The sequence below is a fragment of the Galeopterus variegatus genome, unplaced genomic scaffold (genome assembly GCF_000696425.1).
Source record: "Galeopterus variegatus unplaced genomic scaffold, G_variegatus-3.0.2 Scaffold151, whole genome shotgun sequence".
NCBI lineage: Eukaryota > Metazoa > Chordata > Mammalia > Dermoptera > Cynocephalidae > Galeopterus > Galeopterus variegatus.
In genome coordinates this window covers 412142-439091 of record NW_007726262.1, presented here as the reverse complement: position 1 = coordinate 439091, position 26950 = coordinate 412142, and the positions used below count along the sequence as shown (strand labels likewise).

Sequence of the window (26950 nt, the reverse complement as noted above, 5' to 3'; positions counted from 1 at the left end):
TGTCTAACAGATGACTCCAAACTGCCTCCCCCACCAACCCTGGAGCCCACTGGGCCTGCACCTTCCTTTTCTGAGCAAGAATTCCCCACGGACCCCCCCACTCTGAAACCCATCAATGATAGCAAACCTCCAAGCCGATTCCTAAAGCCTAGAAAGGTGGAAGAAGATGAGCTCTTGGAAAAATCACCTCTGCAGCTAGGAAGTGAGCCTTTGCAACGTCTGCTCAGTGACAATGGCATCAACAGACTGTCCCTCATGGCCCCTGACACCCCTGCCGGTTCCCCTCTTAGTGGTGTGGGTCGCCGCACGTCGGTCCTCTTCAAGAAAGCCAAGAATGGGGTTAAGCTACAGAGGAGCCCAGACAGGGCCCTGGAGAATGGTGAGGACCTCGGTGGAGCCGGCTCTCCCGCCTCACCAGCCAGCATCGAGGACGAGCATCACTCCCGGAAACGGCCAGGGAGCAGGAGCTGTAGTGAGAGCGAAGGGGAAAGGTCCCCCCAGCAGGAGGAGGAGACAGGTGACACTGCCTGTGACTTCTCTCACTGCTTCTCATCTGCTTTCCTGCTTTGCCTTGTCAGCCAGCACCCTTCCCAGCTGACCGTCTCTCTAAAGGCCCCTGTGGGTGCCAGTAGTAGCATTGAGGGCTCCATAGCTCACAGCTGGGCCTGGCACATGAGGAGTGGGGCTGGGGAAATAGATTTTGATCAAGTATTTTCAGAGGGCTAGATTGTGTCTGGGGCTCTCTTTGGCCCTGAGTGGAACGCAAAGTTGTATATGGTAAAATGGTTCCTATCTTCATTTCAGTTCATTTATCAAATATTTACATCAGGCCCTATTTTAGGCCCTGGGTTAAAAAAAAAAAAAGTCAGTAAACAAAACAGACGTCCTCCTTCTCTTGTGGGGAAGGTAGACTAAAAGCAAATGAGTAAACTGTGTCTTATGTTAGAGGCTTTTGAGAAAAATCCAGCAGGGAAGAGTGATAGGGAATGCTAGGGTGGTATTAGGGTGGCCAAGGAGGTCTTCTGAGGAGGTGACATTTGAGTAAAGATATGAAGGAGTTGAAGGCATGAGCTATTTGTATATCTAGGGGGAAGAATATCCAAGAAGACTAGCAAGTGCACAGGCCCTGGAGGTGGGAACAGCAAGGGAACCAATGTGGCTGCAGTAGAGGGGAAAGGGTGGTGGTGGTGGTGGTGGTGGTAGGAGATGAGTTTCAAGAGGTAGTTAATGCAGGCTTGATCAAAGTCCTTACTACATATCCAGCATGAGCTGGTCACTGGGGGTGATAAAATAAGTCAGACTCACTTCCAGCTCTAGAAGAGTTCAACAGTCTGGTGGGGAAATAAGGTGGTCTCCAAAGGTGCAGAGAAATCACAGTGCTGAACAATATGTGGTTATGTGTCAGGTGACAGCACTGCTAGAGGTGTTCAGAGAATTTGAGCTGCAGGCATTTGGAAGGCTCCTGAGGAAGTGGTGCCAGAGCTGGCCCTGAGGGATGAGGGCAGAATGGAAAGGAGTGTATGTGCGAAGGGCTCAGGCCTGGGTGTGTGGAAATGAGGAGAACAAAGTCTCTGTGAGGGACAGTTAGGAGCAGGATGAGCCAAAGCTGGATGGGTGAGGGTCCTGGATGTGGGGGCCCTTGAATGCCAGGCAGAGTAGTGTAGTCTTGGTGGGATAGGGAAGGCCAGCTTGCTTGGCAGGGAGGGGCTGCTCTTGGATTTTGCTTCTCATGTCCCTTGCATGCCCTTTCATGTGTTGGCTTTGGATGTGTGGCCAGCACTTGCTTTTCTCTCTTCCTGCTTAACATTTTGTTTCCAACAATACCTTCCCTTCCCATCTGGCCTGAGCTTCCCTGTGTTAGAGCAGTAGGTGGACATATGGAGGTAAGAGCTTGAGGCCTGGAGGTTAGGCATACTGAGCTCATCCCCAGACTTCTTCTCAGCTGTGTAACCTGGAGGAAATTAATTAACCTCTCTAAGCCTATTTCCTTATTCTAGCATGGGGCTAGTGATACCTGCCTTGTAGGGCTCTAAGGATTGGAAATAGCCTATATAAAGCACTAGGCATATAGCAGTAGATGGCAGCAGTTATTGTTGTCGTCCTCTCAGCTGTATAAGGCTTAGCCAAACAGCACTGAGAACACTGCACTACAAATGAAAGATCCTGCTATTGGGAAATAGGTCTGGACATCAGGCCCATCCAACCTGAGTGGGGGGGTGGGGGGACACTGCTTGGGGATACTGCGATAATCTGTTCCTCCCCCACCGTCTCGGCTGCCTGGCACCCAGAGTAATACTTCTGCATAACTTTAGTTGAATCTCACGAAAACAGATATTGATCCTAAACAGGTGAGGCACAGCTGGCTTCAATGATTTGAACTGAGGTGTTAATGTCAGAGGCAGAGATACTGGTCAGTGCACAAACATCTTGGTTCAGACACCTACTCTTGCAGGTGTGACTTGCCTCACAGTTTTCTGGCCAAGTTGTCTGTAACTTACAGCTCTCAAATCAGGTGCCTGGTCCACCTCTGCACTCCTCTTGGCTCTGCTGTCAGAGCTGTAGGACTCTGGAGTGTGATTAGAAATTGGATAGATAGGAGAGTGGGAGGCTTCTCAGCCAGATCAGGTCCCTGAGATAACCAGACAGTCTTCATTTGCCTCTGAAGGGCTCCCTCCTACAAATAAACCTCCCATTCATACTGAATAGTGTCTTCTACAAAGAGGAAGGTGTTCACTTCACAAAAGGAGAGCCAAGGCTTAAAAAGGAAACGGGACCTGTATTTCAGAGCCCAGTATAGAACCCAGGGTTCTGATTCCCCATCCCAGGAAAGTCTGGGCTGTTTTAGTTCTGCTGAAAAGTTCCCCCATCCTCAACTCTGACTAGCCCTAGATATCTCAGGGTGTGGTTGACACAGAACCCTTATCCTGCCCAAACCTCTCCTGACACCATCCCCAAAGAATGAAGCTAGCGGTTGCCAGCTGTATGGTGGATAGGGTGTGTGAATGTTTATCTGAAGAGGCAAGGCAGATGGGTTCCTCAAGAGGCAGAGGAGACTCCCTGATAATGGAGGTTTGTCATTAGTAGCAGATCCAGGGACCTGTAAACCAGCCAGGGTGGGGAAGTCTTAGTATTTCCCTTTGTAGCCAAATGGCAGTAACTGGAGTGAGCTGTGTGCTGTTTTCCTTAAAGTAAAAGCAGAAGGATAGGAAGGAAAATACAGAGTCTGCTCATTGCCCCAGTCAATATTTTCCCCCAAACCTTTATCAGGTTCTACCACCCAAGACCTATTTCCCACAGGGGAAGGAACAGCTATCCTCTCCACCCCTCCTCACTGAGCCCTCCCAAGGCAGCTGCCTCACACACGGCATGTGTCAGGGGAAGTGGGGGGTCTCTGCACTCAGGCTCACTCTATATATGTCCTTTGCAGGAATGTCCAATGGCTTTGGAAAACACACTGAAAGTGGGTCTGACTCGGAATGTAGTTTGGGTCTCAGTGGTGGACTGACATTTGAAGCTTGCAGGTAAGAACACTTGTCCGCAAAGCCTTGTTGGCAGCTCTGCCACCTCTCCCTTTATTTTCCATTAAGCTACAGATTGAACTTCCTCCTGCTTATCTCAGTTTCTTTCTTCTCCCCCTGCTATTTCCTGAGCCCTCTGGTCTGTAACTGGGAGTTTCTAGGAAACAGGATGACCCTTGATTCTCAAGTCTGATCTAAGAGGGGAGGAGTTATGCAATGCTCTCCAGGATTTGTGAGGCTACATTTGGACTCTAGAGGGTGGGGACACTTGAATCTCCTGTTGCCCGGTGAAATTAACATTTGAGCTAATCTCCCCACCTCATTTAGATAACCCAGCTTGTTACAGTCGTGGTTTCACCCTTCTTTTGGGGCCTCATAGCCATGGCTTCTTTAGAGGTGTGGTATGGGAATAAGAAATGAACAGGTAGGAAATTTGGAATTGCCTTTTATTCAGACAAAGGCCCCAGCTTTTCTGCCATCCTTGAGCTGAAAAGGGATGAGTTTCTTTTCTCTGAATGGAGGATTTCTGAGAACAGAACCTTAAAGTTTCTTTCAAGTCCAAGAATTCATTGAGCCCCCTGCTCTATGTTCTGTAAGATACCAGGGAGAGTGGGAGTCTTGGAAGTGAGAGACCCTCAGTGCCACGAAGGAAAAATGACTTGTCCTGAAGGGTGACATCATGGCCCCACCACATGGCTGCTGAATGGGTCCTAGGTTCAGAGTAGAGGAGAAAAGGACCCAGGGCAGCACCCAAAGACTACCTGTGTGTATTTGAAGCACTTCCAAGGCATGTTGGGTGTGTGTTTTGTTAGGTACTCACTCTACCTTGGCTGCTGGGCTTCTGGTGTGGCCACAGGATGCCAACCACCAGCTACCCCTCAGTCCTGAACTGGTTCCCCACTGTGGTTCCTTTGAATTTTCTCCCCACCAAGCCTCAAAGTTGTCCTAGCTTTCTCCCTCCCTATTGCAACCTCCAGAGTTATAGGAGAAGTAGATAGGGAAAAACACAGTTGCCAGGCATAGGGAAGAGACAGAGATTTTTAAGTCTTACAAGATGCTTCTAGCCTGGTCCCAGTTGGAGTTCCTGACACCCTTCAAAGATAAGGTACGTAGGGGCTGGCCCCGTGGCTCACTTGGGAGAGTGCGGCGCTGGTAGCGCCGAGGCTGCAGTTTCAGTTCCTATATAGGGATGGCCAGTGCGCTCGCTGGCTGAGTGTGGTGCAGACAACACCACGCCGAGGGTTGCGATCCCCTTACCGGTCAGGAAAAAAAAAAAAAAAGGTACGTAGAAGCCCAATTCATTGGGGTTAGGCTTAGAGTGGGGTCATCAAATCGTTTCCTTCTGGCCCTTGACTAAAGGTGGATGGTATATTGGTCTCTCCTTCCATGAAGGGCACTCTTCCCAGCTATGAGCCACAAGAGGCAAGACAGGTCAGGCTATGGTTAGCTTGCTGATTCAGGTGGTGTGTTTTCCTCTCTGCAGAACTCTAGTTCAATGGCACTCATTTCTCTGGGGCCCCTGCTCAATGTAGGAACACTGCCATTCCAAGGCATTTTTTCTTTAACTCAGTGGTATTGGAGGATTTAAAAAAGAAATTCAAGGACTCCAGCTGCAAGGTATTTTCCTTTTTCTTCTTTTATTTTTTCTTCTTACACTGTGGTAGTGAGTACTCAAAGGAATCACATAATCCAAGAATTAGAAATAATCTTGAAAGAACTGTTCACTAGTCTCCTATCCCCGCTTCCCCACCCACCTATTGATTTGCCTTTTCTGATGATTTTCGGAGCAGGTTGGGGCTGTACCCTCTTTCTATAGGTCACTCTGTCAACTATTGATAATTGAACACCTATTGTATGCCAGGCACTATTCTGAGCACTGATAAGGTGTCTGTTTTCATGGAGCTTATCTTCTAGAAGGGGAGATGGATGTTAAAGCAGCAAACAAGATAATTATAGATTGGTTGGTTGCTTAAGCTTGGGTAATGTGGAGAGAGGGCTGAAATGCAGACCATGTTTGTGTCAGTTGTGCTTTTTTCCTGTGAATCAGGAACACACGGTTTTGGTGTTATGTTCTGTTTTATTGATTTTATTCTTCTTAGAGCTCGTCATTCCATAGTATGACATTAGCAGTTTGTAATACTTTAAATAAGACATTGAAATTTACTGCCCTTCATATAGTAATAACTACAACTGCCATTTATTGAGTACGTGATGTAAACTATACTGAGCACTTTATGTGTATTCATTAAATCCTCACAGCAGCACATGGGGAAAACAAGCCTAATGAAATTACTAGCACCGTACATTTGTGTAAGGCCTCAGAGTCTCTAAACCGATTGACAGATTTTTGTAGCATGAGTGGGAATGGAATCCTAAATGTGAACTGGGTATTTTTTGTTTTTTCCGAAACAGGCCCTAATTTTGACTAGCAAGAAAACGCTGCCAACCTAACTACTGGTTACTGAAGGATTATGTTCCACTGGGTTTTGGTTAAGCAAAGTTTTCTTAGTATAAGGTCATGATAAAGTCAGTTCTGACTCAGTAAAACAGGAGTAGCCTCCAACTAGTCCTAACCTTGGCTGTTTCTTATCCCACCAGGGCTTTCTTAAGCTTTTCCTCTTTTCTACAGATTGTCAACCTATCTTTTAAGCATTTTTTTTGTTGAAGAAATTATATGGCAATAATATTTTTAAAAGTTTGGGTGGAAAAAAGCCCTAGCCACATCGTTCTTGTCCAGAGGCTCTCAACTGTGGTTGTACATCAGAATTGCGTGGTGAGCTACTTAAAAATACTGATGCCTGGGTGGGCCTCATTTATACCATTGCTCTGGTATTGCTATTCTCATTTTGCATATTTCTTTCAGGTCTTTTTACCTCTTTGCAGTAACCATATAAAAAAATAATTGGTCTACTTTTAGGTTAAAAAAAACCTATCTCACTATATCTAAGGAAAACTTCACACATAAACCATTTGGAAATGAGAAGTGGATTTTTTTTTTCCAATTTAAAAATGTATTTTCTTTTTTTTTAAAGAAAATGTAGTTTAATTTTTTTTACATTCTAGGATGTTGTTGTGGAGCAGTTGGGCAGTTGAGAGGGCAGGGAGAGGGGGAAGGGTAAGGAAATGTGATGGAAGAAGGAGGAAGGAAGAGGGGTGGGATTGAGGACTGTGGCACTCCCCTCATTCCCACATGGGAGAGCAGGGGGCTTGCAGCAGTGGCTTGGTCATTGCTGGGCTGGGTGCAGATGTCAGGGGGTGTGGCAGAAGCCCTTACCCCCCACCACTCCAGCTTGGGAACCCAAGGCCCTTCTTGCTGATGCTTAGTGGTCTTTGCTGGGCTGGCTGTGCATATTGGGGGCATGGCAAGGCCTGAGGCCCCCCACCACCCCAGTTCAGGAGAGCCCAGGGTGCTTCCTGCAGTGGCTTGGTGGTTGCCACTGGGCTGGCTGCATGTGTCAGGGGCTGGCTGCATGTGTCAGAGCCTGGCTAAGGCCCGAGGCCCCCCATTGCCCTGGCTTGGGAAAGCCTGAGGTGCTTCCTGTGGTGGCTTGGTGGTCACTGCTGGGCTGGCTGCAGCTGTCAAGGGGGCATGGCCGAGGCCTGAGGCCCCCCACCACCCCAGCTCAGGAGAGCCCAGGGTGCTTCCTGAGGCAGCTCGATGATCATTGCTGGGCTCGCTGCATGTGTCAGGGGGGTGTGGCCAAGGCCCTTGTCCCCGATCCTTGGGACTGGTTGTGGGTATCAGGGGACATTGCTGAGACCCCCAGACCTCCCCTCAAAGGGGGGACCCTTTCTAGCTTGGTAGTCCAGGGGACTTCTGGTCCTTCTAGGTGTTATAGGTGTTCTTTGGTGAAGTGAGACCTTTACTAGTTAATATCAAACTTTGTCTCTGGTTGCAGGTACTTTGTTTTTTCTTTCAGTTCTGTGTTGGATTATTTGCTGTTCCCACCACTTAAACTCTGTGCTGGAACTAATTTGTTGTCCTTTGCTTACTTTTTTTTTTCCTTTTTTGTCTTTTTAACTGACCGGTAATGGGATTGCAATCCTCGGTGTTGCACCCGCACCTCGCTCAGCCAGTGAGCGGGAACCGGTTTCCACATGGGATCCGAACCCTCGGCGAGAGCGCCGCTGCGCTCCCAAGCGGCGCACTCTCCAGTGCACCACCGGGCCAGCCCGTCCTTTGCTTACTTTTAAAATGGGGGAACTTCCAGTGGGGGCCAGTGATTGAGCTGTGTGGTTTGGCTAAATTGCAGCTTTGCTGCTAATTCCCTAGGGAAGGCTTTTTGTGCAGCTCAGGGTTTAATGGTTGGCTTTATAGGTACTTCCAGCTCTCATGCAATCTGGTGCACCCAGGTTGTGTAGAAACTGGTCTGGGCCTGAGTCTTCTCATCAAACTGCACCCCATGCAATTCTGTATTCCTGACCAGTCTCCTCTGAGTGGTCCTGCGCTGATTGGGGGGCAGATCAGCTGTCCTTGCTGTGCACCAGTGTTCCCACTGTGGGCCCGTCTCCCCCATCGCCTGTGCTACAAACACTTCCCATGGGATGGGCTGCACACTGGTCCCTTGCAATGACTCACCGGCCTCTGAGTGGCTCCTTTTTTTCAGTTGTTCTGGCTCCTCACTCCTATGTGGGAACCCTATTAGTGGTCTTGCTGGCCTGGGGGGCCACCAACGCCCTCTTCTCCCCTGCTGCCACCAAGCAACTTCATCTGAAGGACACAGCTGCTGCTTTTGCTGACTCCTGCTCTGTGCTCTCAGCAGCTCCAGCCTGGAAGCAGCTGGGGCTCGAAACAGAGCAGTTTTTTCTTTCTCTCATTGCAGTTTCTCCTGCCTTCATGCACTCTGTAGGCTGCCTTCATGCACTCTGTAGGTTCATTGCAGTTTCTCCTGCCTTCATGCACTCTGTAGGTCTCTCCTCCTCTTCCCCTGAGCTCTAGCGGCCCCAACTTGGCTGTCATTGCTTTTTTATAGTTGTAAATTGGTTGATTCGTGGGAGAGGGTGGCACTGGGGACCATCTATTCCACCATCTTGACTGGAAGTCCCTAAAAATGTACTTTCCAATCAAGGCAGTAAGACATGTTCATTATAGAAAATTTGGGAAAGAGGCAAATTTTTGTACCTCAAAAATAAGTTGGCTTCTAAAGAAGAAACAATGTGAATGAACCATCAGAGTAAAGAATTCTGGGCAGATGTGAGAAGGCCCCTTCTCATGGCAAGGCTGCTTAGACTCTGGAAGGATTTACAGTGACTGGGGTGACCTTTTCTCTGGATGAAGTCCAGGATTCTTAGGCAGGGGAACATGCATCTCCTTCCAGGTTCAGTCCTTCCATGTGGATGAAATGGTTCCTCAAAGCCTTGTTCATTAAAGCCTGAACTTTTCAGTTAGAAGTGTATCATGGGTTAGTGTGAGTTTTTAGGGGAAGATGTAAGAAACCATCCTCACTGAAGGGTTTCTGCAGCTCCACTCCTATCAGAGATAGAAGAGTGGGAATGGGAGTATTAGTCATTGATATTGCTTGTTTCACCCCTCTCTCCCTGCTTTGTATGCAGTGGTCTGATGCCCCCCAAACGCAGCCGTGGGAAACCAGCTTTATCTCGAGTGCCCTTTCTGGAAGGTGTGAACGGAGACTCTGACTATAGTGGCTCAGGTGAGGAGTGGTGTATGGGCAGAGCTGGGGGGGTCAGGCCTTCGGAGGAGCCATCTCTATGGGTCTCTAGACTGCTGGGGCTCCAAACCGGCAGCCAGTTCCTAAGCTCCTCCAAACCCTTAGGCACAGGGCACACAACCCACTCAGGCCATTCATACTTTTATTTTTTAATTCATCTTAAATTTGAATAGTTAATCCATGCCCATGGTAACAAAAATCAAAAGGTACAGAAGGGTATATAATGAAAGCCAGCGGTTCCCTCCCTGGAACATCACTGTTAGCAGTTTCTTTTGTGTCTTTCCAGAGGTAATCCTTGAGGTATACAAGCCAAAACTTGTTTGTTTAAGAGAGTGAGTAGTGAAGCCTAATATACACGTTCCTCTGAACCATTTCTCTTTTCCCCTTAATATATCCTTCTGTGCTTTTTATTACCTGCATAGTGTTCCATTATACTCATATAGGAATGCCGTCACTTGCTAGCCAGCCCTTGAAAAATGGACATTTAGATTGTTTTCATCTATTTGTGATCATAATCAATGTTGCAGTAAGCAACCTTGTACATAGCTCGCGCTATATATATATATATATATATATATATATACACACACACACACACACATGGGGAGTATATCTGTAGAAATGGAATTGCTGAATTGAAGGAAGTACACATTTGTAATTTTGATGGATATTTCCTGTCTGTGCTTACTAGAGTAATTGGTGATTGCCTGTATCACTGAATCTCACACATAACTGTAGTTTTACGGGTCTTGTCTCCTTGGACCAAGAAAATAAAGGCCAGAGCAGGGCCAAGAGGAGAGGCATGGGGTGGACTCAGGTGGAGCAGGTGCAGAGCAGGCTGTTCTCTGAGTTCAGCCATGTCCAGCCCTGCCTTGGAGGAGTGTACACTCTCCACATGCCTTGGCTTTGAAGTTTCTGTCTAACATTCAAGCTGTAGGGCTTTTCTCTTTCTTTTTCCCAACTGCTTTATTTTCCCTTAACTTCAGTTTCTCATATGTGTGTTGAAGAATGCATGCCTGTGTGTTTCATTGCTTTCTGTCACTGTAAGCATCCAGAAAGCAAGGCTCATATTTAGATAAATTTGTACAGCATCTAGCACAAAACCAGGAGTGGACTGGCACACTTTGTGCTTCTGGTGGTGGCATTTTATTCTTATCTTAAAAGCCACGTACTTATTAAAATGAGGCTATAGGAAATTTAAAAAGGAAGTTGATCTCCCATAGTTCCATCACTGTAACACGATTGTCTTCATTTCTCTGTGTTGCCTTCTGTTTATTTTAGGCACATTTTTAACAAAATGCTAATACAAAACACATGCACTTTCCTATTCTGCTTTTTTCAATGTTATCTCATGCTTTTTTATGTTGACACATAATCTTTATATATCTCATATTATTGGAACAATGAATTTAATAATCAATGCATTATAATTTACTTAACCATTCTATTGTTACACATTTGAGTTGTTTCCAACTTTTAACATAATGCAGTGAACGCATATTTTTGTTCAAAATCCTTCTATTTGTTTTAAAGTAATTTTTCTTAGAATAAATTCCCAGGGAAGAAATTTACTGAAGCAGATAGTTCATATCTTTATTTAATGGCTCTTGAGACATACCACCAAATTATATTCTGAAAGGATTGGACTGGTCTGCAGTTTCATCAGCAGTGTGTGATTGCACCAGCTTCCACTCAGTCTCCCTCTTCAGTATTGGATTTTATCTCTTTGTTGTTATTGCTATTGAGTCAACAGGTACCTTTTACAAAGATTATAAATGAAAGTGGTAATGTTTGCTTAGAAATAAAATTTCCACTCTGAGATTAGGGCCTTTTTCCTTGGTTGAATGTGGTCACCTCCCCATTCCCAATTCATAGACATGAGGAGGGAAAGAGAGATTCTTTTGTATATTCAGAAGCATCTGTGAAGGACCCATTCACATGTGCTAGTGTACTGGGTGCAGAACAAAGTAAGCTGAAGAGATACAGTGCCTGCCCCACGGGACACCTAGTATAAGCAGGCATGTGACAAAAGCAAGCACGCAAAGGACCTGCAGACCTCCTTGGCTCTGCTAAGTGCTGAGAGTCCAGGTGACCTGGATGGCCAACTGTGGTCTTGTCAGAAAAGAACTCATTTAGCAAGTGGTTTTACTGGGATGTCCTTCCCCATCATCTTTTCCATGAAGCCTCCTTTATCATGAAGACTCCCCACTCAGGGGGACTCAGAGAGCAAGCAGTATGTGGCTTTGCTCGAGCTGGGTTATGGCCCTTTTCCCTGAGGCCCGGGGAATGAAGCAGTTAAATTTTTCAGGGAAAGCCATCCTAGGGTTCTAGTGCAGAGGTCAGTAAACTATGGCTTGCTACCTGTTTTCGTATGGTCCATGAGCCAAGAATGGCTTTTACATTTTTAAATGATTGAAAAGAAAATCAAAAGAAGAATGATATTTTACAATGTGAAAATTACATGAAATTCAAATTCAGTGTCTGAAAATGAAGTTTTGTTGTGACACAGCATGCTCATTCATTTATAGATTGTCTATGGCTGCTTTCATGCTACAACAGCAGAGCTGAGTAGTTATAACAGAGACCACGTGGCCTACAAAAACTAAAATATTTACTATTTGGTCCTTTAGAGAACTAGTTTGCTGACCCCTGATCCAGTCTAAGAACTTCACCTAAGGAAAGGGTAGGGAAAAAGAAGGGTGGAAGGGATGTTGCTAACTCATTCCTGGGCTGCCCCAGTCATATGGAGGCCACAGACAGGCCTTCTGGGCACCATTCCAAGTCCCCTTTGGGTGCTGTCTCCTCCCCTCCCCCACCCCCAGGCAGAAGCCTCCTGATGCCCTTTGAAGACCGCGGAGACCTGGAGCCCCTGGAGCTGGTGTGGGCCAAGTGCCGAGGCTACCCCTCCTACCCTGCCTTGGTGAGTCTGCCCCAGACACCACCCATCTGTCTTCCTTGGCCCATTCTGGCCCCTCTTTGCCTTGGGGGCTTATCTGATTGGATCAAGCCAGCAGAGTGTGGTGGGAGTTAGGGTGCCTTTAGCTGCAGAAGGGAGGGGGGGTTTTACTCCAACTTGGATGGGTGAAACCATCAGGCTCCCAGCTGGGAGCACTTAAAACAGGCTAAAAGTATACAGAAACTAGAGTTCTTAGGGTTTTAATAGCATTTATTTGCTTATGCATAAAAGTATTATGTGCTTACTGTGGAGAATTTAAAAAGCTACTAATAATACTTAGATTCTTTTAAACATCTGTCATCCTAAGTTCTTGAAATACTGAGTGTGCTTATTCCCGTTATATACAGAAGAAAACTGAGGATCTGTTACCTGTGGTCATCCACCTATTAAGTGGCAAGGTTGGAATTTGAGCCTAGGGCTGCAAATCTCCAAATGTGTGATGTCAAAGCCTGTGTTCTGAGCCACTGAGTTGAAAATCATCCACAGTCCCATCCATTCAGGGATAAATTGGTGTATATCCACTCAGCCTTTTCTTTTAAATGCATAAATATGCATATACATGAGACCATACTTTTTTTTTTTTTTGAGACCATACTCTATTTTTAACCTCCCTTTCATTTAACAGCATACCATGAACATGCACATCTTATGCCATTAAACATTCTTCATCAACATCACTTCTGATGACTGCATCATCTTCGGTTGTATGCATGTACCGTATTTTAATCATTCCCTGGTTGGTCATTTAGATTGTTTTGAATTTTTCACTGTGATAAACAGCAACAAACATTGTAGCTTACTCTTGTGCATATACATGATTATTTCTTTACTGTGAATTCTTAGGAGAGCCTTCTTGGAGCAAAGTCTATACAAAATTTTGATACAAGTTACCGGAAAGTTAGTTCCAGTTTATACTCACACCAGCAGTAGCTAAAAATTCCATTTTTACCACCTTGATTGTTATTTTTTAGAGCTCTTTCTCAGTTGGGGAGGTAATGTCCACCTGGCTCTGGAAGATACCACTGATTCTAAACCTTTGGGGCATGTTAGAATCCTCTAGGGGTATGTTTTTAAACAGCACAGATATTGAGTCAGCTTCACAACAGAATTACCAAATTAGACTCTCTGAGGCCAGATGGAGGCATCAATATTTTTTAAAAACCTGCTTGGATGAGGTGTAGCCAGGATTGGGAACCACCCTGCCAGCCTCTTACATGCACACAGAGCTCTGGGCTTCTTCCAGCCCTTTTATGTCTGTGACTCTTTCAAGCCTAACAGCAGCCTCAAGATAAAAAGGGCAGGAACTTTGATCCTGTTTGGATAAATAAGGAAACTATATCTCAAAGAAGTTATACAATTTGCTGGAGCCATATTGGAACCCATGTTGCCTACCTCACTCCCTCCTTAGCAGAGGCAGGTGTGGAAAGTCCATACGGTGATCTAGCAGCAGAAGAGGTTGGGCCTGGATCTGCCTTCACTTCACAAAACTTGGTGACTTTCCAGCAGTGAGACTGTAGGACACCCAGCTTAGTCATTAAAGAAGTGATTAAGGCTGTGCAGGTTTAGGGATTTAAAAAAAAAAAAAACTTCATAATGCAAAAAGCCAGTCTGAAACTTTTTTTTTTTTAAATTACTTTCTTAATCATACATTTTCTTTCATGATTAAAGAAATTCAGCCACCAGCTGAACACACCTATGTTATTATTTTGAGGTATACTCTCCCTTTTTCCTATGCATACTTCTTCAATGTGTATTTGCATCCATAGTGAATATACAATTTTTAATCTTTTTATTTTTCTTTATTTTTTATTTTTTTAGTTTTTAAACATGGGTTTGTTTTGTTTTTTGTAAAAGTAATATATCACATTATATTGGAAAAATAGAGAAAAAAGAGCAACACAAACTTCACCATTCTAACATGTCAACTCCAAACATTTTGTATTGTTCACATATTATAGTTATAATAAGTACACATTTATTAAATAATATGTTAAATTTTATCACAAGCTTTATTTCCATGTTGTCTTACATCTGCATAGCATTCATTGAGTGAATGGGCCATTATTTATTATTTTGAGACATGAAAGCTCTCCTCAGATGGCAGACCTTGCTTTTACCCTCAGGAAATTTTTCACAATCCACTCTCTGCAAGCACCCTAGGTTCCAAACAGGAACTGGCATGCCTTAGTCAAGAGGAAACACTTCAGAGTAGCCCTGCTGTCTCATTTGATAATCAGGGAAGCTTAAGAGACTTGTATGGTGGTTCTTATTAGGAGCCTTAGCTTCAGTCCCAGGAGGGACAGACAGACGAGGAGGTAGAGTTTTGACCAAATTACATGCCTGAAGAATGGGGTGGGGGTGGTTCTTCCTTAGAGGAAACTCTAAATCAGAACACCTGCTTTCAGCTGCTTATCTTGAGAGGGATGTAGGAAAACTGGCAGACACCCAAAAGTAAATAAAGAGTAGTTTATTATAAGAAGAGGCCCTCTGGGACAGGGTATAGGAATTAAGATTGCTTCGTTTCTGGAGAAGGATGCTTCCTCAGTAAATTTCCAAATCTCTGGTCTATGTACACAGAGATTATCAGCCAACTGCTCTGGAAGCAGGGACAGTGCAGCAGGCAGCAGGCAGCAGAGGCTCAAGCCTTGTCCACACGTCTGTCTGGTTTTAGTCCCAGCCATGGCTTCATCCAGCTACCTCCTCCTTCTATGCTTGGTATTTTCCTCTGTCAGCAGACATCCCAGCATCAGCAAGAGATTGAAATGAGATGTGTGAATAATTAGGAGCTTTGGAAACTTTGAAAGTGCTCCAAAGACTGGAGAATTAGTGTGTTGATGCCACCAGGCATTTTGCTGAGCACCTGCTCTGAGCTAGGCAGGGCGGGGCTGAGTGCTGGAAACAAACCTGAACAAGATGAGCCTAGACCTTGTCCTTGTGAAGCTTGCTGCCTCAAGGATTAATTCCTCCAGTGGCCCTTGTTTCCAGCCACATCATTTCCCCCTCTCTACCGAACCCACAAGCTTAGTCTTCTTGCTGTATACTGAGCCTGAGCTTCCTCTCTGATCTTACTGGGAGGTGTCCAAATGTGTCTGGTCTATGCACCAGGAAGAACTGTAGTCAGACAGGAAGGTGGTGGGTAGTCAGGACCCTGTTAGATAGAACTGAAGGCATGGCCCTCCTGCAGATGGTGCAGAGCCTTCATGGCTATGGTGCCTAGTGAAGGCCCCTGAGCATTTGAGATGAATCGCAAAGGTTCTGAAGGGAAATTGACAGGAAAAACAAATGGCTTCCACTTTTCTCCCCTAAGGGACATTGGAAGGAAGAGATTTGCCTACCTGGTCTGGATGTCAGAGATAGATACCCCACTCACTCTTGACACCTCTCTCCCACCCCCCGCCATGGACTTCCCACCACTTCTGTTTCAGCTCTGGGGCCTGATAGTTCGTGGAGCAAGTTTCCTCAGGAGGACTGGTTGGGGAGCATCAGAGGGTTAGGACAATGAACTGGAGAAGAAGTCAAGATTTCCGTTTTGGGGTGCTGGGGGGCATGGAAGATGTCAACCCCTCTATCACTTGGTTGTGGGCAAGGCTGAGCCCCTGCATGGCTTTAGTGTGGGATGCTTTAGCGGTTGGTCCTACAGCAGGGTGCCCTGTTCACTCCATCCTCCCCCACTGAGTTCCCATCTCCCCTTCTGCCTCCAGATCATCGATCCCAAGATGCCCCGGGAGGGCCTCCTGCACAATGGCGTCCCCATCCCTGTCCCCCCACTGGATGTACTGAAGCTGGGAGAGCAGAAACAGGCAGAGGCTGGAGAGAAGCTCTTCCTTGTCCTCTTCTTTGACAACAAGCGTACCTGGTGAGTGGGTCCTGCTGTGGGGAAGGAGGGAGAGGTGCCCTGGCGGGATGCCAGGGAGATGTGTCAGTGCTGCTGTGCTGGCGAGGTACACAGAGAGGCCATGGACTCAAGTCACCCCAGGCTCCACCCAGGTGAAGGGGGAGGCATTACCTGCCAACAGCTGGCTTGCACTTGTCATGTTAATAGTAACTTAGTGTTACTACTAACTCAGTAAATGACTGAGGGGTGTCGCAGATCAGATTCCCTAGGAAACACTTGGAGATAGAGATCAGGAGGCTTACTGGGGAGAGCTGTGGGGGTGAGGGATGTAGCACTGGGCAGGAGAAGAAGTTGAACTGCAGAGCACTTGCAACAGCCCACCCTCTAGGGAGCTCTGGAGCTCAGTGGCTCTTAAGAGATGTTGGGAATTGGGACTGTGCATTTGTACTCCTTCACCAACTAGTCGCAGAGTGCCAGCTGCCTCTGGGGAGGGATGTGACCTTGGGCCTGGTAGCTCCCTTGGTGGAGGTTGATTCCTGGAGAGGGACTCAGCTGAGAGCCTATCGGCTTCCAGCACTCCCAGTAGCCATGGGGGAGCGTGTCTCAATCCTGAGGGGGGTGCTAGGCAGTGCAGTGTCCACTACAAGGCACTCGCTTGTTTATAGTTTATGAACACTTTAAGGTTTCTCTTAACACCAGCGGGAGAGTACTTTCACCTGTGCTTTTATAGAATGAGGAGGTAGAACTAGCTACTAAAAATAATGATAGTAATAGCTGCTGCCATTTATTGAGGGCTTACTCTGTGTACTCATGCAAATTGCTTTACATCCGTGATCTCATCTAATCCTTATTAATCCCCTCGCAATCCATTTTGTAGATGCGGAAGCTGAGGCTCAGAAAGCCAAGACTCTGTAGCCAGAACCGGGATACGAACCAAGATCTGGCACTGAAGGCTGTGCTCTTAGCCACATGTTAGATTCACCTGGAGAGCTTTAAAACACACACACAAGATGCAGGCTGTACCAGAGATCAGTTCATGAGTTCTTGGCATCAGCTCCACTTCCTGTCCATAGCTCCCTAATTTCCCAAGTCAGGGCAAGGCTCAGAGCCATCCAGCGTGCTCAGGCAGTCCCAGAGGATGGTAGATGGGCCTCTCAGTTCATGAGCCCTGACAACCCTCCAAGTAGAGCGAGAGCCAGGGAAGGTTGCAAAACAGGTCCCATACCATCCCCCCTACACCTGCACACCCTGCTTGCTGCCCTGACCCCCCTGGTTCTTGGTGGCCACTTGTGTTGATGTCCCAGTCTGCCTCCCTCTTCCCTGTCCTCTCCCCCTGGCCTTGCTGGTCCTGGGCAAGTGGGCCCAGAGGATTCCCCTGCAGGACTACCACGGCCCAGCCTCTTTCTGTGTTTGCATTTCAGGCAGTGGCTTCCAAGGGATAAAGTCCTGCCCCTGGGTGTGGAAGACACCGTGGACAAGCTCAAGATGCTGGAAGGTCGCAAGACCAGCATCCGCAAGTCGGTGCAGGTGGCCTACGACCGCGCAATGATCCACCTGAGCCGAGTCCGGGGGCCTCACTCCTTTGTCACCTCCAGCTACCTGTAAGAGCAGGGATGGACCTGCATATGCCTGCCCTGCCTCCGTCCCATGGGGCACAGAGAAGCCTCTTCTGCCCCAGCCAGATGTATGGCTAGCAGCTTCCCCCTCTCGTGGCGGCCAGGGACTGGGCTTTGTCCCCAGCAAGGGCAAGGCCCGTTTTGACCAATCGGATGATTCCCCTGGTGGGCCAGCTGTGTGCCAAAAACTCCCACCCAAGGTCCCTCAGGGGATATTCCACTGAAGAATCAGAAGTAGAAACAATTGTGGGGCTTGGCCCAGCCGAGGAGATGGACCTGGCCCAGAAGGCAAAAGGTCTTGGGCCCCTTCTCAAGGGCTGCCTGACCCCCTCCATCCCACTCCCAACTAACTCTACACCTCAGGGCGGGTGAGGTTCTGACGCTGATCCCAGAGATGCTGTGGATATGCCAGGGTCCCTAGGGGAATCTCACTGAGCTCACCCCTTCTCCCCGTTGTCACCTGTTCTCTCACCTTTTCCCTGTTCCATCTTCTGCACCCAGGCCCAGTCTCTCTTTCTCTTCCCCATGTTCCTGTCCTTACTTTTTCGCTTGTGCCAAACTGACAGAAACCATCACCAAACTGGTCTTTTTCTTTGTCTCATTCCCTTTGAGGCCAGCTGCTATGCAGGTGGTGTCTCTGCCAGGCTCCTCAGGGTCCAGGCAGAGGCCAGCCTCCCATGCGGGGACCCCTCCCCCAACACACATACTTGCCCCCGCCACACACCACAGACCTTCACTTCTGCTGCTGACACATCTGAGGCCTGGCTCTGTGAAGTGGGGTCCCTCCTGCTTTCTGCCTTTGTTGCTGCAAGGCAGACCGAGGCTGAAGATGGGCTCCTGTCAGCAGACCAGACTAGTTATGCGAGTGTCCCATCTGTCCACCTGGATGTCGAGGGTGGTTGGAGTGGAGCTGTGCCCTTCGGCTAGGTGTGCCCCCTTCCCCCTCCTGTCCTCTCCTTGTGGGCTTTTCTTTTGCAACTGCAGCCTTAAGCCTCACTCTCCACCACTGTGGACATTGTGGCACCCGCTGCCAAGCATCTTCCCAGCCTCTGCTCTGCCCTGCCCAGCCTCTGCTGCTCCCACTCACCAACTCCAGGGAATGCAGCACTTTCATTTCAATCCTCCATCTCCTTCTCTCATTCTCTTTAATCCCCTCCCCACCATCACCTTCTCAAAAATGGAAGGAAAAAAAAAACTGTGAATGGGGAATGCTGACTGATAAACCAACACAACTTTCAGAGGCTTCAATGTCTGTTCTCTGGACATTTCTTTTCACCTTCTAAGCACCAAAGTTGCAGGGCCAGGTTGCAGGCCACTGATCGCCATGTTGATTTTTAACCTGATGTTCTTTTTAATTGTTTTAAATATTTCATAGGGGAGTTTTGGACAAAATGAAGTCACTGGGGAGATCACTGCCATTTTTACACACTCAACTTTTTAAATATACAACCAACCAACCACCACAACTTCTTATACATTTGGGACATGAGCCAGAGTTTAAAAGGGAACCAACAAAACTCTCTATAACATAAAGGATAGGGTTTTGGATTTTGTACAATAATAAAAACACAATACATTATATGGCTACGGAAGGACATGGTGTATATAATTGTAAAATACTGTTCTAAATTATTCAGGCCTATAGTTTCCATTGCTGGAGTCCTCCATTGTGTGGCCACACAGTGTGGTTTATTTAAAGGAGCCGATGCTTCCCCTCTCCCCAGGTAGTTGGTCAGCTGTGGACTCTGTGACCTTTGTCTAAACCTGTGTTGTAAGATCTCGGGGCTTTCTCCCTCTCTCTCTCTTTCAGTGTCTGTCTATCTCTTTCTTCCCTCCTACACTTTCTCTTCTTAGTCTCTCTCTTTATTTTTCAGTCTCTTTGGATCTTTCAGTTTCTCTCTGAGTCTCATTTTTAAAAATGCTCTTTTAGAACGGGAAACGGCTCAGATCCTGCTGTGGCATGGGGCCTACGTGTCTCTGTCGCGTCTGCTGTGAAGCACATGATGCTCTATTTATTGTAGAAAGTGACTTTATTTGCTTTCTAGAATTGTTTATAACAGATGGTATAAGAGAAGTAATAAACAGAAAAATCTATGCTTGTAAAGAATACAAAAGTTAATTTTACCTACTATAACATGACTGTCTGAAACTTATTTTCTCTCTGAGAAATAAATGTTCTAATGGGCAGCAGTTGCTGTGCTGTGTTTCGTGTAATCACTAGGGGCCTGCCCTCTTCTTAATTCCTATAGCCTACCCCCTCCTCAAAAGGCTGGGGGCTAAGAATGGGGTTGTCTTGCTGTTGCAGGCTCCTAGCTAGAGAGGGCTCTGTCTGTCTCTGGACCCCTAGGTGAGCTCTGACTTTGCTTCCCTCCCAGACAGCATCCTCTGGGAGCTGTGGAAGGCCCAGCGTACCTACCCATGCCTCCCCCTCCCTGTGGCCATGTTCCCTTAGGAGCCTCTGCCCCTCATTCAGTGGGAGAAGTGACCCTTTTGACATCCCTGGCACCTGTTTACCAAGCTTGCTGTATTTGAGGCTCCAGGATGCCCGCACCTCTTGTACCACTGTTGTTGCTGCCATCCTGTAGCTGGGTAGCTGGTACACACAGGGGCAACATGAGCCTTGCTCCTTTTAGGACTGGAAGGGATCCTTGAGCCTACCTGGTCTCCATTTTACAGACAAGGAAACAGGCCAGCAAGATTAGAAGACTTGACTAAGGTCAGCCAGCTAAAAAGTGGTGGCAGAATCCCGGGATGAGGGTCTAGCCAAAGTTTTCCTCATGGGCTCTGCAGCATTTCCAGACTGCTGTGGCCTGTTCTCCACTGTGCTCCTCTCAGTGTGGCGTCAGCATTTCCGGAAAGGGACGTCTTAAAAAGCAGAAACAGGGAGAGTTCCTAGGGACAAACTGCTCAATTGCTGGGCCTAGAATAGCTTTTCCCTGTCCCCTCCCCTATCCCATTCTCCTCTCTCTGGTCCTGCCCAGCTCCTGTACTTGTCTCAATGATGTGGCTGAGAACACAGGAGTCTCCTGATCACCTCCACAGGGCCCTTGACATTCTTGTCACTGAAGTGTAAAAGCTCTCAATTTGGTATAATATTGATAAAGTACCTCCAATGTACTGATATCCTTGTATTACGTATTGGGGTGCAGAGACACCCATGGTCTCAAGGCGCTTGCAACCTGATTTATAAGACACATGTCAACACTGAATGGGGTCAGTGTGAAGGTCACAGATGTGTGGAAGAGTTTGGGAGAGAGGCATCATATTTGATTGGGGGGAATAGTGAAAGCTTTCAAAGAAAGAAGCAATACAAGCCTTTAAAAATTAGGTTAAAAAATCCTTATTAATTGTGTTTTGAATTACAAAGGCAATTGCAAAATATTTACAAAATATTTTGAGTGAAATTACAAGCTTACTCTATAAAACATTTTGGGAATAAAATAAAGGGACAATGGACAGATGGGTAGGATGTTAGCAGGCCAGGCTAAAAAGAGGAGGCATTGTAGGGCCGGCCCGGTGGCGCACTGGATAGTGCGCCGCTTGGGAAGCGCGGCGGCGCTCCCGCCCGAGAGTTCGGATCCCACATGCAGACCGGTTCCCGCTCACTGGCTGAGCGAGGCGTGGGAGCAACACCGAGGGTTGCGATCCCGTTGCTGGTCCCCGGTCCGGTACGGGGGCAACACTGAGGGTTGCGATCCGTTGCCGGACACGGAAAAAGACAAAAGACAAAAAAAAAAAAAAAAGAGAGGAGGCATTGTAGATAAATGAAGCAGCTTAAGCAAAGACAAGGCTCAGGGAGGTATTGTGCATATTCCAACTCCATTGACTAACCAACAGCCCATTTGACTGGAAGCCACTGATGTGGTGAGGCAACATGTTGGGCTTGAAAGCCCTGTCACTCACTAGCTGTGTGACCTTGAGCATGACAGTGGGCCTCTCAGCCTCTCTGAGACTGATGTAATAGAGGACCCTGAAGCCAGGGCAAGGCATCAGTACATGGTAAGTGGTAGCATCCATTGATGGATTTGAACAGGGAAGACTTGATTGGAGCTTGACACAATTGGACAACAGAGTCAAAGAGCAGAAGTGTGAAGAGAGGGTTGATGGGTGGCTGGAGGGATCACCAGTGGGCTTTGGGGGAAGGAGGAAGAATGTAGTTTTTGATGAGTTTGTGGTGCCGGCGGGACATCTGAGAAAAACCTCCAGCAAGCAGGTAGGAGAGGGTTGGGCCTTGGGTTCAAGAGAAAGATAGGAGTAAGTGACAGAAATGTGGGGGGCACTGGAGCCTACCAGGGCAGCTAGCAGAATGGCCAAGGAAAGAGAGGAGGGTGAAGGACAGACCTCAGGAAAGACCCTCATATTTAGAGACAGGTTGGGAGAGAGGATGGAGACAGCACCTTTAGGGGGGTCTGATCTCCAGGGAGGGCCTCAGAGAATTTTGAACCCTAAGGATCATCTAGGCCCACCAGCTCATTCCACAGATAGAGAGAAGGGGAGAGGCAGGCCCAATGTGCTCAGCATCACAAAGCAGGAAAAGGTGGTGCTGGGCTAGAACCCAGTGCCCAGCACTTTCCACTCCACAGATCCGCCTATTCAAAGCCCTCAAGGTGAGCAAACGTGTCCTTAATGTTATCAATGCTCTGATTAAAATTCATGGACTAAAGTTTAAAATTATATTACAATATTAGAGCGGGTTGCGGGGCTATCTGACTATGACTCAGAATAGGGAATCCCATTTTCCTAACATGTTTAAAAATATTAAAAGCATTTGCCAAAAACCCTAGTCAGCTTGGCCACTTCCATTAAGGTATTAATTGCCATGAACACTTGAATGAATTTGCCTCTCAGATGTGCTCTCCTTAGCTGGCTAGGCTCTGAGCTTTCATTTTGAAAGAAGAGAGGGTTAGTGGTAAGACTGACTCTGAGAGGGGGTGTTCAATGGGAGAGGGAGTGTGGGCCCTGCCTGCCTCTGGGTCTGCAGACTTCCACAGTATCAGTAGGGCAAGGAGTGTGCACGTCACTGGTATACTAGCCACAGCCAAACAGACCTCCACCAGAGCTGGGACGAGGGAAGGAGGTCTTTGGAGGAGGGAAATGTTTTCTCCAAAAGATGGAGCAGAAAATTCTAACCCAACTGTGTGGTGGGGAAGAGGGGCCAAGGAGGTGTGTGTCTTCTGGGCCAGAGCTGGAGAGGAGCTCTGACTCGACCTTGGCACTTGGAGTGCCCTTCATTTGCCCTTTCCCTTCAAGGGTGGCAGACGATAACCATGGTGGAAAGAAAAGAAATATATATATATAAATACACACATACACACACACACGTACGTGTGTATATATACACACACACATATACACTAATATATAAATATTAGTGTTTTGTCCAATTTTAATACTCTTAAGAGGGCCAGGACTCATGGGCTACATGGAGTAGAAAAAGCTAATTGTCCCCAGATTTCACAAGGGTTGTCATGTTATCTCCAAGAACTGTGTGTCCTTTGCTTGGCACCTGTAAGGCTGGTTGGAAGTGGATGGTTTCAGTTTAACTCCTGAAGCAGTGACTAAGTCCCTTCCTCTTCCTTTCTGCTTTCTGTTGGCTGCGTTCTGGGGTATAGAGGCCATATTGGGGGTGCAATGTTGACGGTTTCTTGAAGGGCCGGGGGTGCAGCAGCATGGGGGCCCCTGGGAGGGCCCCTTCCCTCTAGCTTCACAGTCCAGAAAGACCCTGGAAGATTTTATCTAAGCTGGTCATGAAAGAGTATAAAATTTGTCCTTTGCAATCTAATTTGGCAAAAATTCTTTTAAAGTGCAAAGGAAAGAATAAGAACTACCCTTATTCTAACCACCCAGAAAAAACCATTTCCACCATTCCTTATAGTCTCTTATTTTTTCTAAATAGAGCATGTATTCTAGTTTCTTGTAGTGGGTAGCTGAGAAATGAGCTGCTTTGAGAAGCTATTAGCTGCCTGATGTCACCGCAGATGTTCTTGGTATGACTGGAACACTCGTCCTGACACCTCCTCAGCCTTAGTCTGGCTTTCCCTCACTTGCTGTGTATCATGAACTGGCCTAAGCCAAGACTTGCCTGTTCTTTGTTTTTCCTTTGTTTTGTTAAAATATTGGTAGTCTGCACAACATCTGAAGTTAGATGGGAGCCGTACAGCTCCATCCCAACAACTTTGCTATCGGGGTACATTTCCGTGGAAATAAGTCCTAGACCAAACTCTGCCCATGTACAAACATCTGTGAGTGGCTGGCCAGTTAGCTCAGTTGGTTAGAACGTGGTGCTGATAACACTAAGTTCCAGGATTCGATCCCTGTACGGGCCAGCCACCAAAAAAACAAAAAAACAAACAAATAACAAAAAAAGAACAAACAGCCACCATCTGTGAGCAAGGAGGCCTCCAAGTGGCCATATAATTCTTATTTAGCTGGAGAATTTCCTGATTCTCTTCCCTTAGGTACAGCATCAGAAATGAAAGGTTACTTACTCCATGTGGACACAACGCTCTTCTGAGGGCAAGACTAGCAGGCTGAGTAGTCAGGAAGGGAGCAGGAGCAACAGAGCTCTAAACTTTGAATATTTGTTTTTTTAAATAAAACTTTATATACAGTAATTAAGGTACATAATCCTTACGTTCAATCTCCATGAATTTTTACATGTGTATCCATCCATCCATGAAACCACCACCCAGATCAAAATATAGAACAGTTGCAGTGTCCAGAAGGCTCCTCTTGTCCCTGCCCAGTCAATACTCCTGCTCCAAGGGTAACTTCTGTCCAGACTAATATTGCCACAGATTAGTGTTTCCTGTTCTTGAACCTCATGTAAACGGAATCATATAGCATGTGCTCTTTCATTCAACGTTGTCTCTCTGAGTTCCATCCTGTTTTGCATGTAGCTATAGTTTGCTCTTTGCTGTTGCTGAGTAGTATCCCATTGTACAAATATGCTCCAGTATATCCATTCTCCTGCTGACAGGCATTCGGTTGCTTCCGGTTTAGGGCTGTTATGAATAACAGTGCTATATGCACATTCTTGTCCATGTCATTTGGTGGACATAAGCACTTATTTCTCTTCAGTGTATCCCCAGGAGTGGAATTGCTTGGTCATAGGCAAATGTATGTTTAGGTTTAGTAGATTCTGCCAGTTTTCCATTGGTTGTTCTAAGTACACTCCCACAGCAGTTGCTTCACATCCACGGTACAGGCAGCTGTCGGCCCATGGCGTTTGCTCTAGACCTGTTTGTTGAATGGCTTCCACTAAGCTCCATTATGCAGCAAGGCTTCTCTCCTCCTTGATAACATTCCCTTGCTCCTGAGGGAGAGTTATGAGCTGCCAAGGTGCTTTTCAACTGGGGAACTCCCAGTTGAGGGGATAGGTGGGGAGGGAGAGCTGCCCTGAGTGGGATTCACTGCCGATCCTTTCTGGTAGCCAGTGTGTGTAGCACCTGTCTGTGCAGCACTGTCCTCTCAGCACTCTCTTCCATACTACAGTGCCACCCAGATCCCTACAATGGCTTTTTGGGAAATAAGGTCACATTGGGCAGGCCTTCTTAGTTTGGAGTAACTGTCCCCCTGCTCCTCCTCATCCCTGCCCACTGGGCACTGAGGGACCCACTCTTGAATACAAACCCCAGCCTCCAGCACTGCAGTTCTCAGGCATCACAGTTACAAGCTGGGCAGAAGGCACCCCTGTTGCTTTGTGTTTCTTTGCCCCCCACAGATTTGTCACGCAGTCATCCCCTAGGTGATGGAGATGCAAAGGATTACTCAAAACCCATCTTTTCTGAGCAGTGAGAAGCCCTGAAGTGGTTAACTTTCCTGGGACCCTCCAGCAAGAGGGATCCCTTCCTTGGGGTTCTCTTCCTGCATTTATTTTCCAGAACAGGAAGTTACAGGAAGAGAACAAAGGTGGGATTATAGTTTAACAATATAGGCTGGTAACTTTGAGTGAAACAAGCCTGATGGCATTCCAGTAAGGCTATCAACAAAAGCTTTGATCTTAACAAATATTCCTTCTCCCTCTAGCAGTTTCTCAGTATCTTTATATAACAATCAGTAACTAGTCTGTCTTTGAGCCAGCAACCTGCAGGGCCACAATTGTTTATCTTACACCAGAGACTTATAGCCTGAGGAAAATTTCCTGTCCTTGCAAGGTCAATATTGAAACTGCAAGACTTTGGAAAACCAGGCTCTGTGGAATACATGTGCTTTATAGTATATTCCACACACACCCTGCACATTGTGTCCAGTCCTTCCTTGCTCACTGGCTGATGCCTGAAATTCCACCATTAGTGCCTCATGCTTTTACCTCTCAAGGCCATGATCCTTGAGGACGTGCCAGTGACCCTGGTTAGGGTAGGCCTGTTTCCCTTTAAATGACTGGCATCCCAGTGTGAACAAAGGATGTGTGAGCAGGTTTTGATCAATACAACAAGGACACTGGGTCCTTGAGGGGAGGATTAAAAAGGGTATGAAAAAGGGCCTACTTGCTGTTGGCTGATCTCGGTGCCACAGAGGCACATTTCGGAGTCATCAAGGATGAAGCCTCTTCTGAGATTCTGAAGCAACTTCAAAGGCTCCATTACTCAGATCACCACTGGGGTGAAGGTCTGAGATAAGATGGCAGGGTCAGAGAACAAGGCCAGAGGGAGTCTGGTTTGGAAGCAAAGCTCTGGAAAAAAGACTGCAGAACCAAGGTGGACTAGGGCAGCTGTCTGATGCCAGCCCTGTCCTTAGGCACAGGAGCATGGTCAGGGTCTAAGCCCGAGCTGTGGGGTGAGGATGCAGGCTTTCTTGGGCCGGCCTGTGGGCCTTCCGGCTCCACTCGTGCCTCTGGGCACACCCAGGTTTTGGCAGCAGGAGCCTGGCCAGTCCACCCCTTCCTACCCCCTGTCTCTCTGGGACTAGGACTTAGTTCCTCCCCTCCACCCTCATTCAACCCCTCCCTTCTTTTCCCCCTCCCCTCTCTGTCTCCCTCTCAGTCTTTCTTTAAATTTTTAATTTCAACTGGGCTTTGTGATTCAAAATTCCAAAATTCAGAAAAGTCTTTCTCCTTGTCCCCAGCCTCCCAGTCCTCCTCCCCAGAGGCAACAAGTTTTGCAATTGCATATGTAATTTTCCAGAGATACTTTAATATATGTATTTGTGTATGTGTGGGTCCCCTTTTTCTATACAGATATGAATGGTAGCATTTTAAAAAACATTATTGAGTAGATACAAAAATAGCAGTATAGGGTCGACCCCGTGGCTCACTTGGGAGAGTGCGGCTCTGGGAGCGCAGTGGCGCTCCCGCTGTGGGTTCGGATCCTATATAGGGATGGCCGGTGCGCTCACTGGCAGAGCGCGGTGCGGAC

The 26950-nt window shown here is 47.1% G+C and overlaps 1 protein-coding gene across 3 annotated transcripts in view; it reads left to right on the top strand.

Moving 5' to 3' along the window:
- BRPF3 (bromodomain and PHD finger containing, 3) overlaps positions 1-19784 on the top strand; it is a 35272-nt gene extending 15488 nt beyond the window's left edge. Inside the window, exons 8-13 of one of the 3 annotated variants that reach the window (XM_008591914.1) lie at positions 11-517; positions 3428-3521; positions 9072-9169; positions 12010-12107; positions 15845-15999; positions 17400-19784. In XM_008591914.1, the coding sequence (XP_008590136.1) occupies positions 11-517; positions 3428-3521; positions 9072-9169; positions 12010-12107; positions 15845-15999; positions 17400-17583 (1136 nt within the window). In that variant the 3' untranslated portion in view covers positions 17584-19784. The remainder of the gene's footprint in view (positions 1-10; positions 518-3427; positions 3522-9071; positions 9170-12009; positions 12108-15844; positions 16000-17399) is intronic. The other 2 variants (XM_008591924.1, XM_008591919.1) reach the window with 2 other exon arrangements.
- Positions 19785-26950: the final 7166 nt, after the last annotated feature.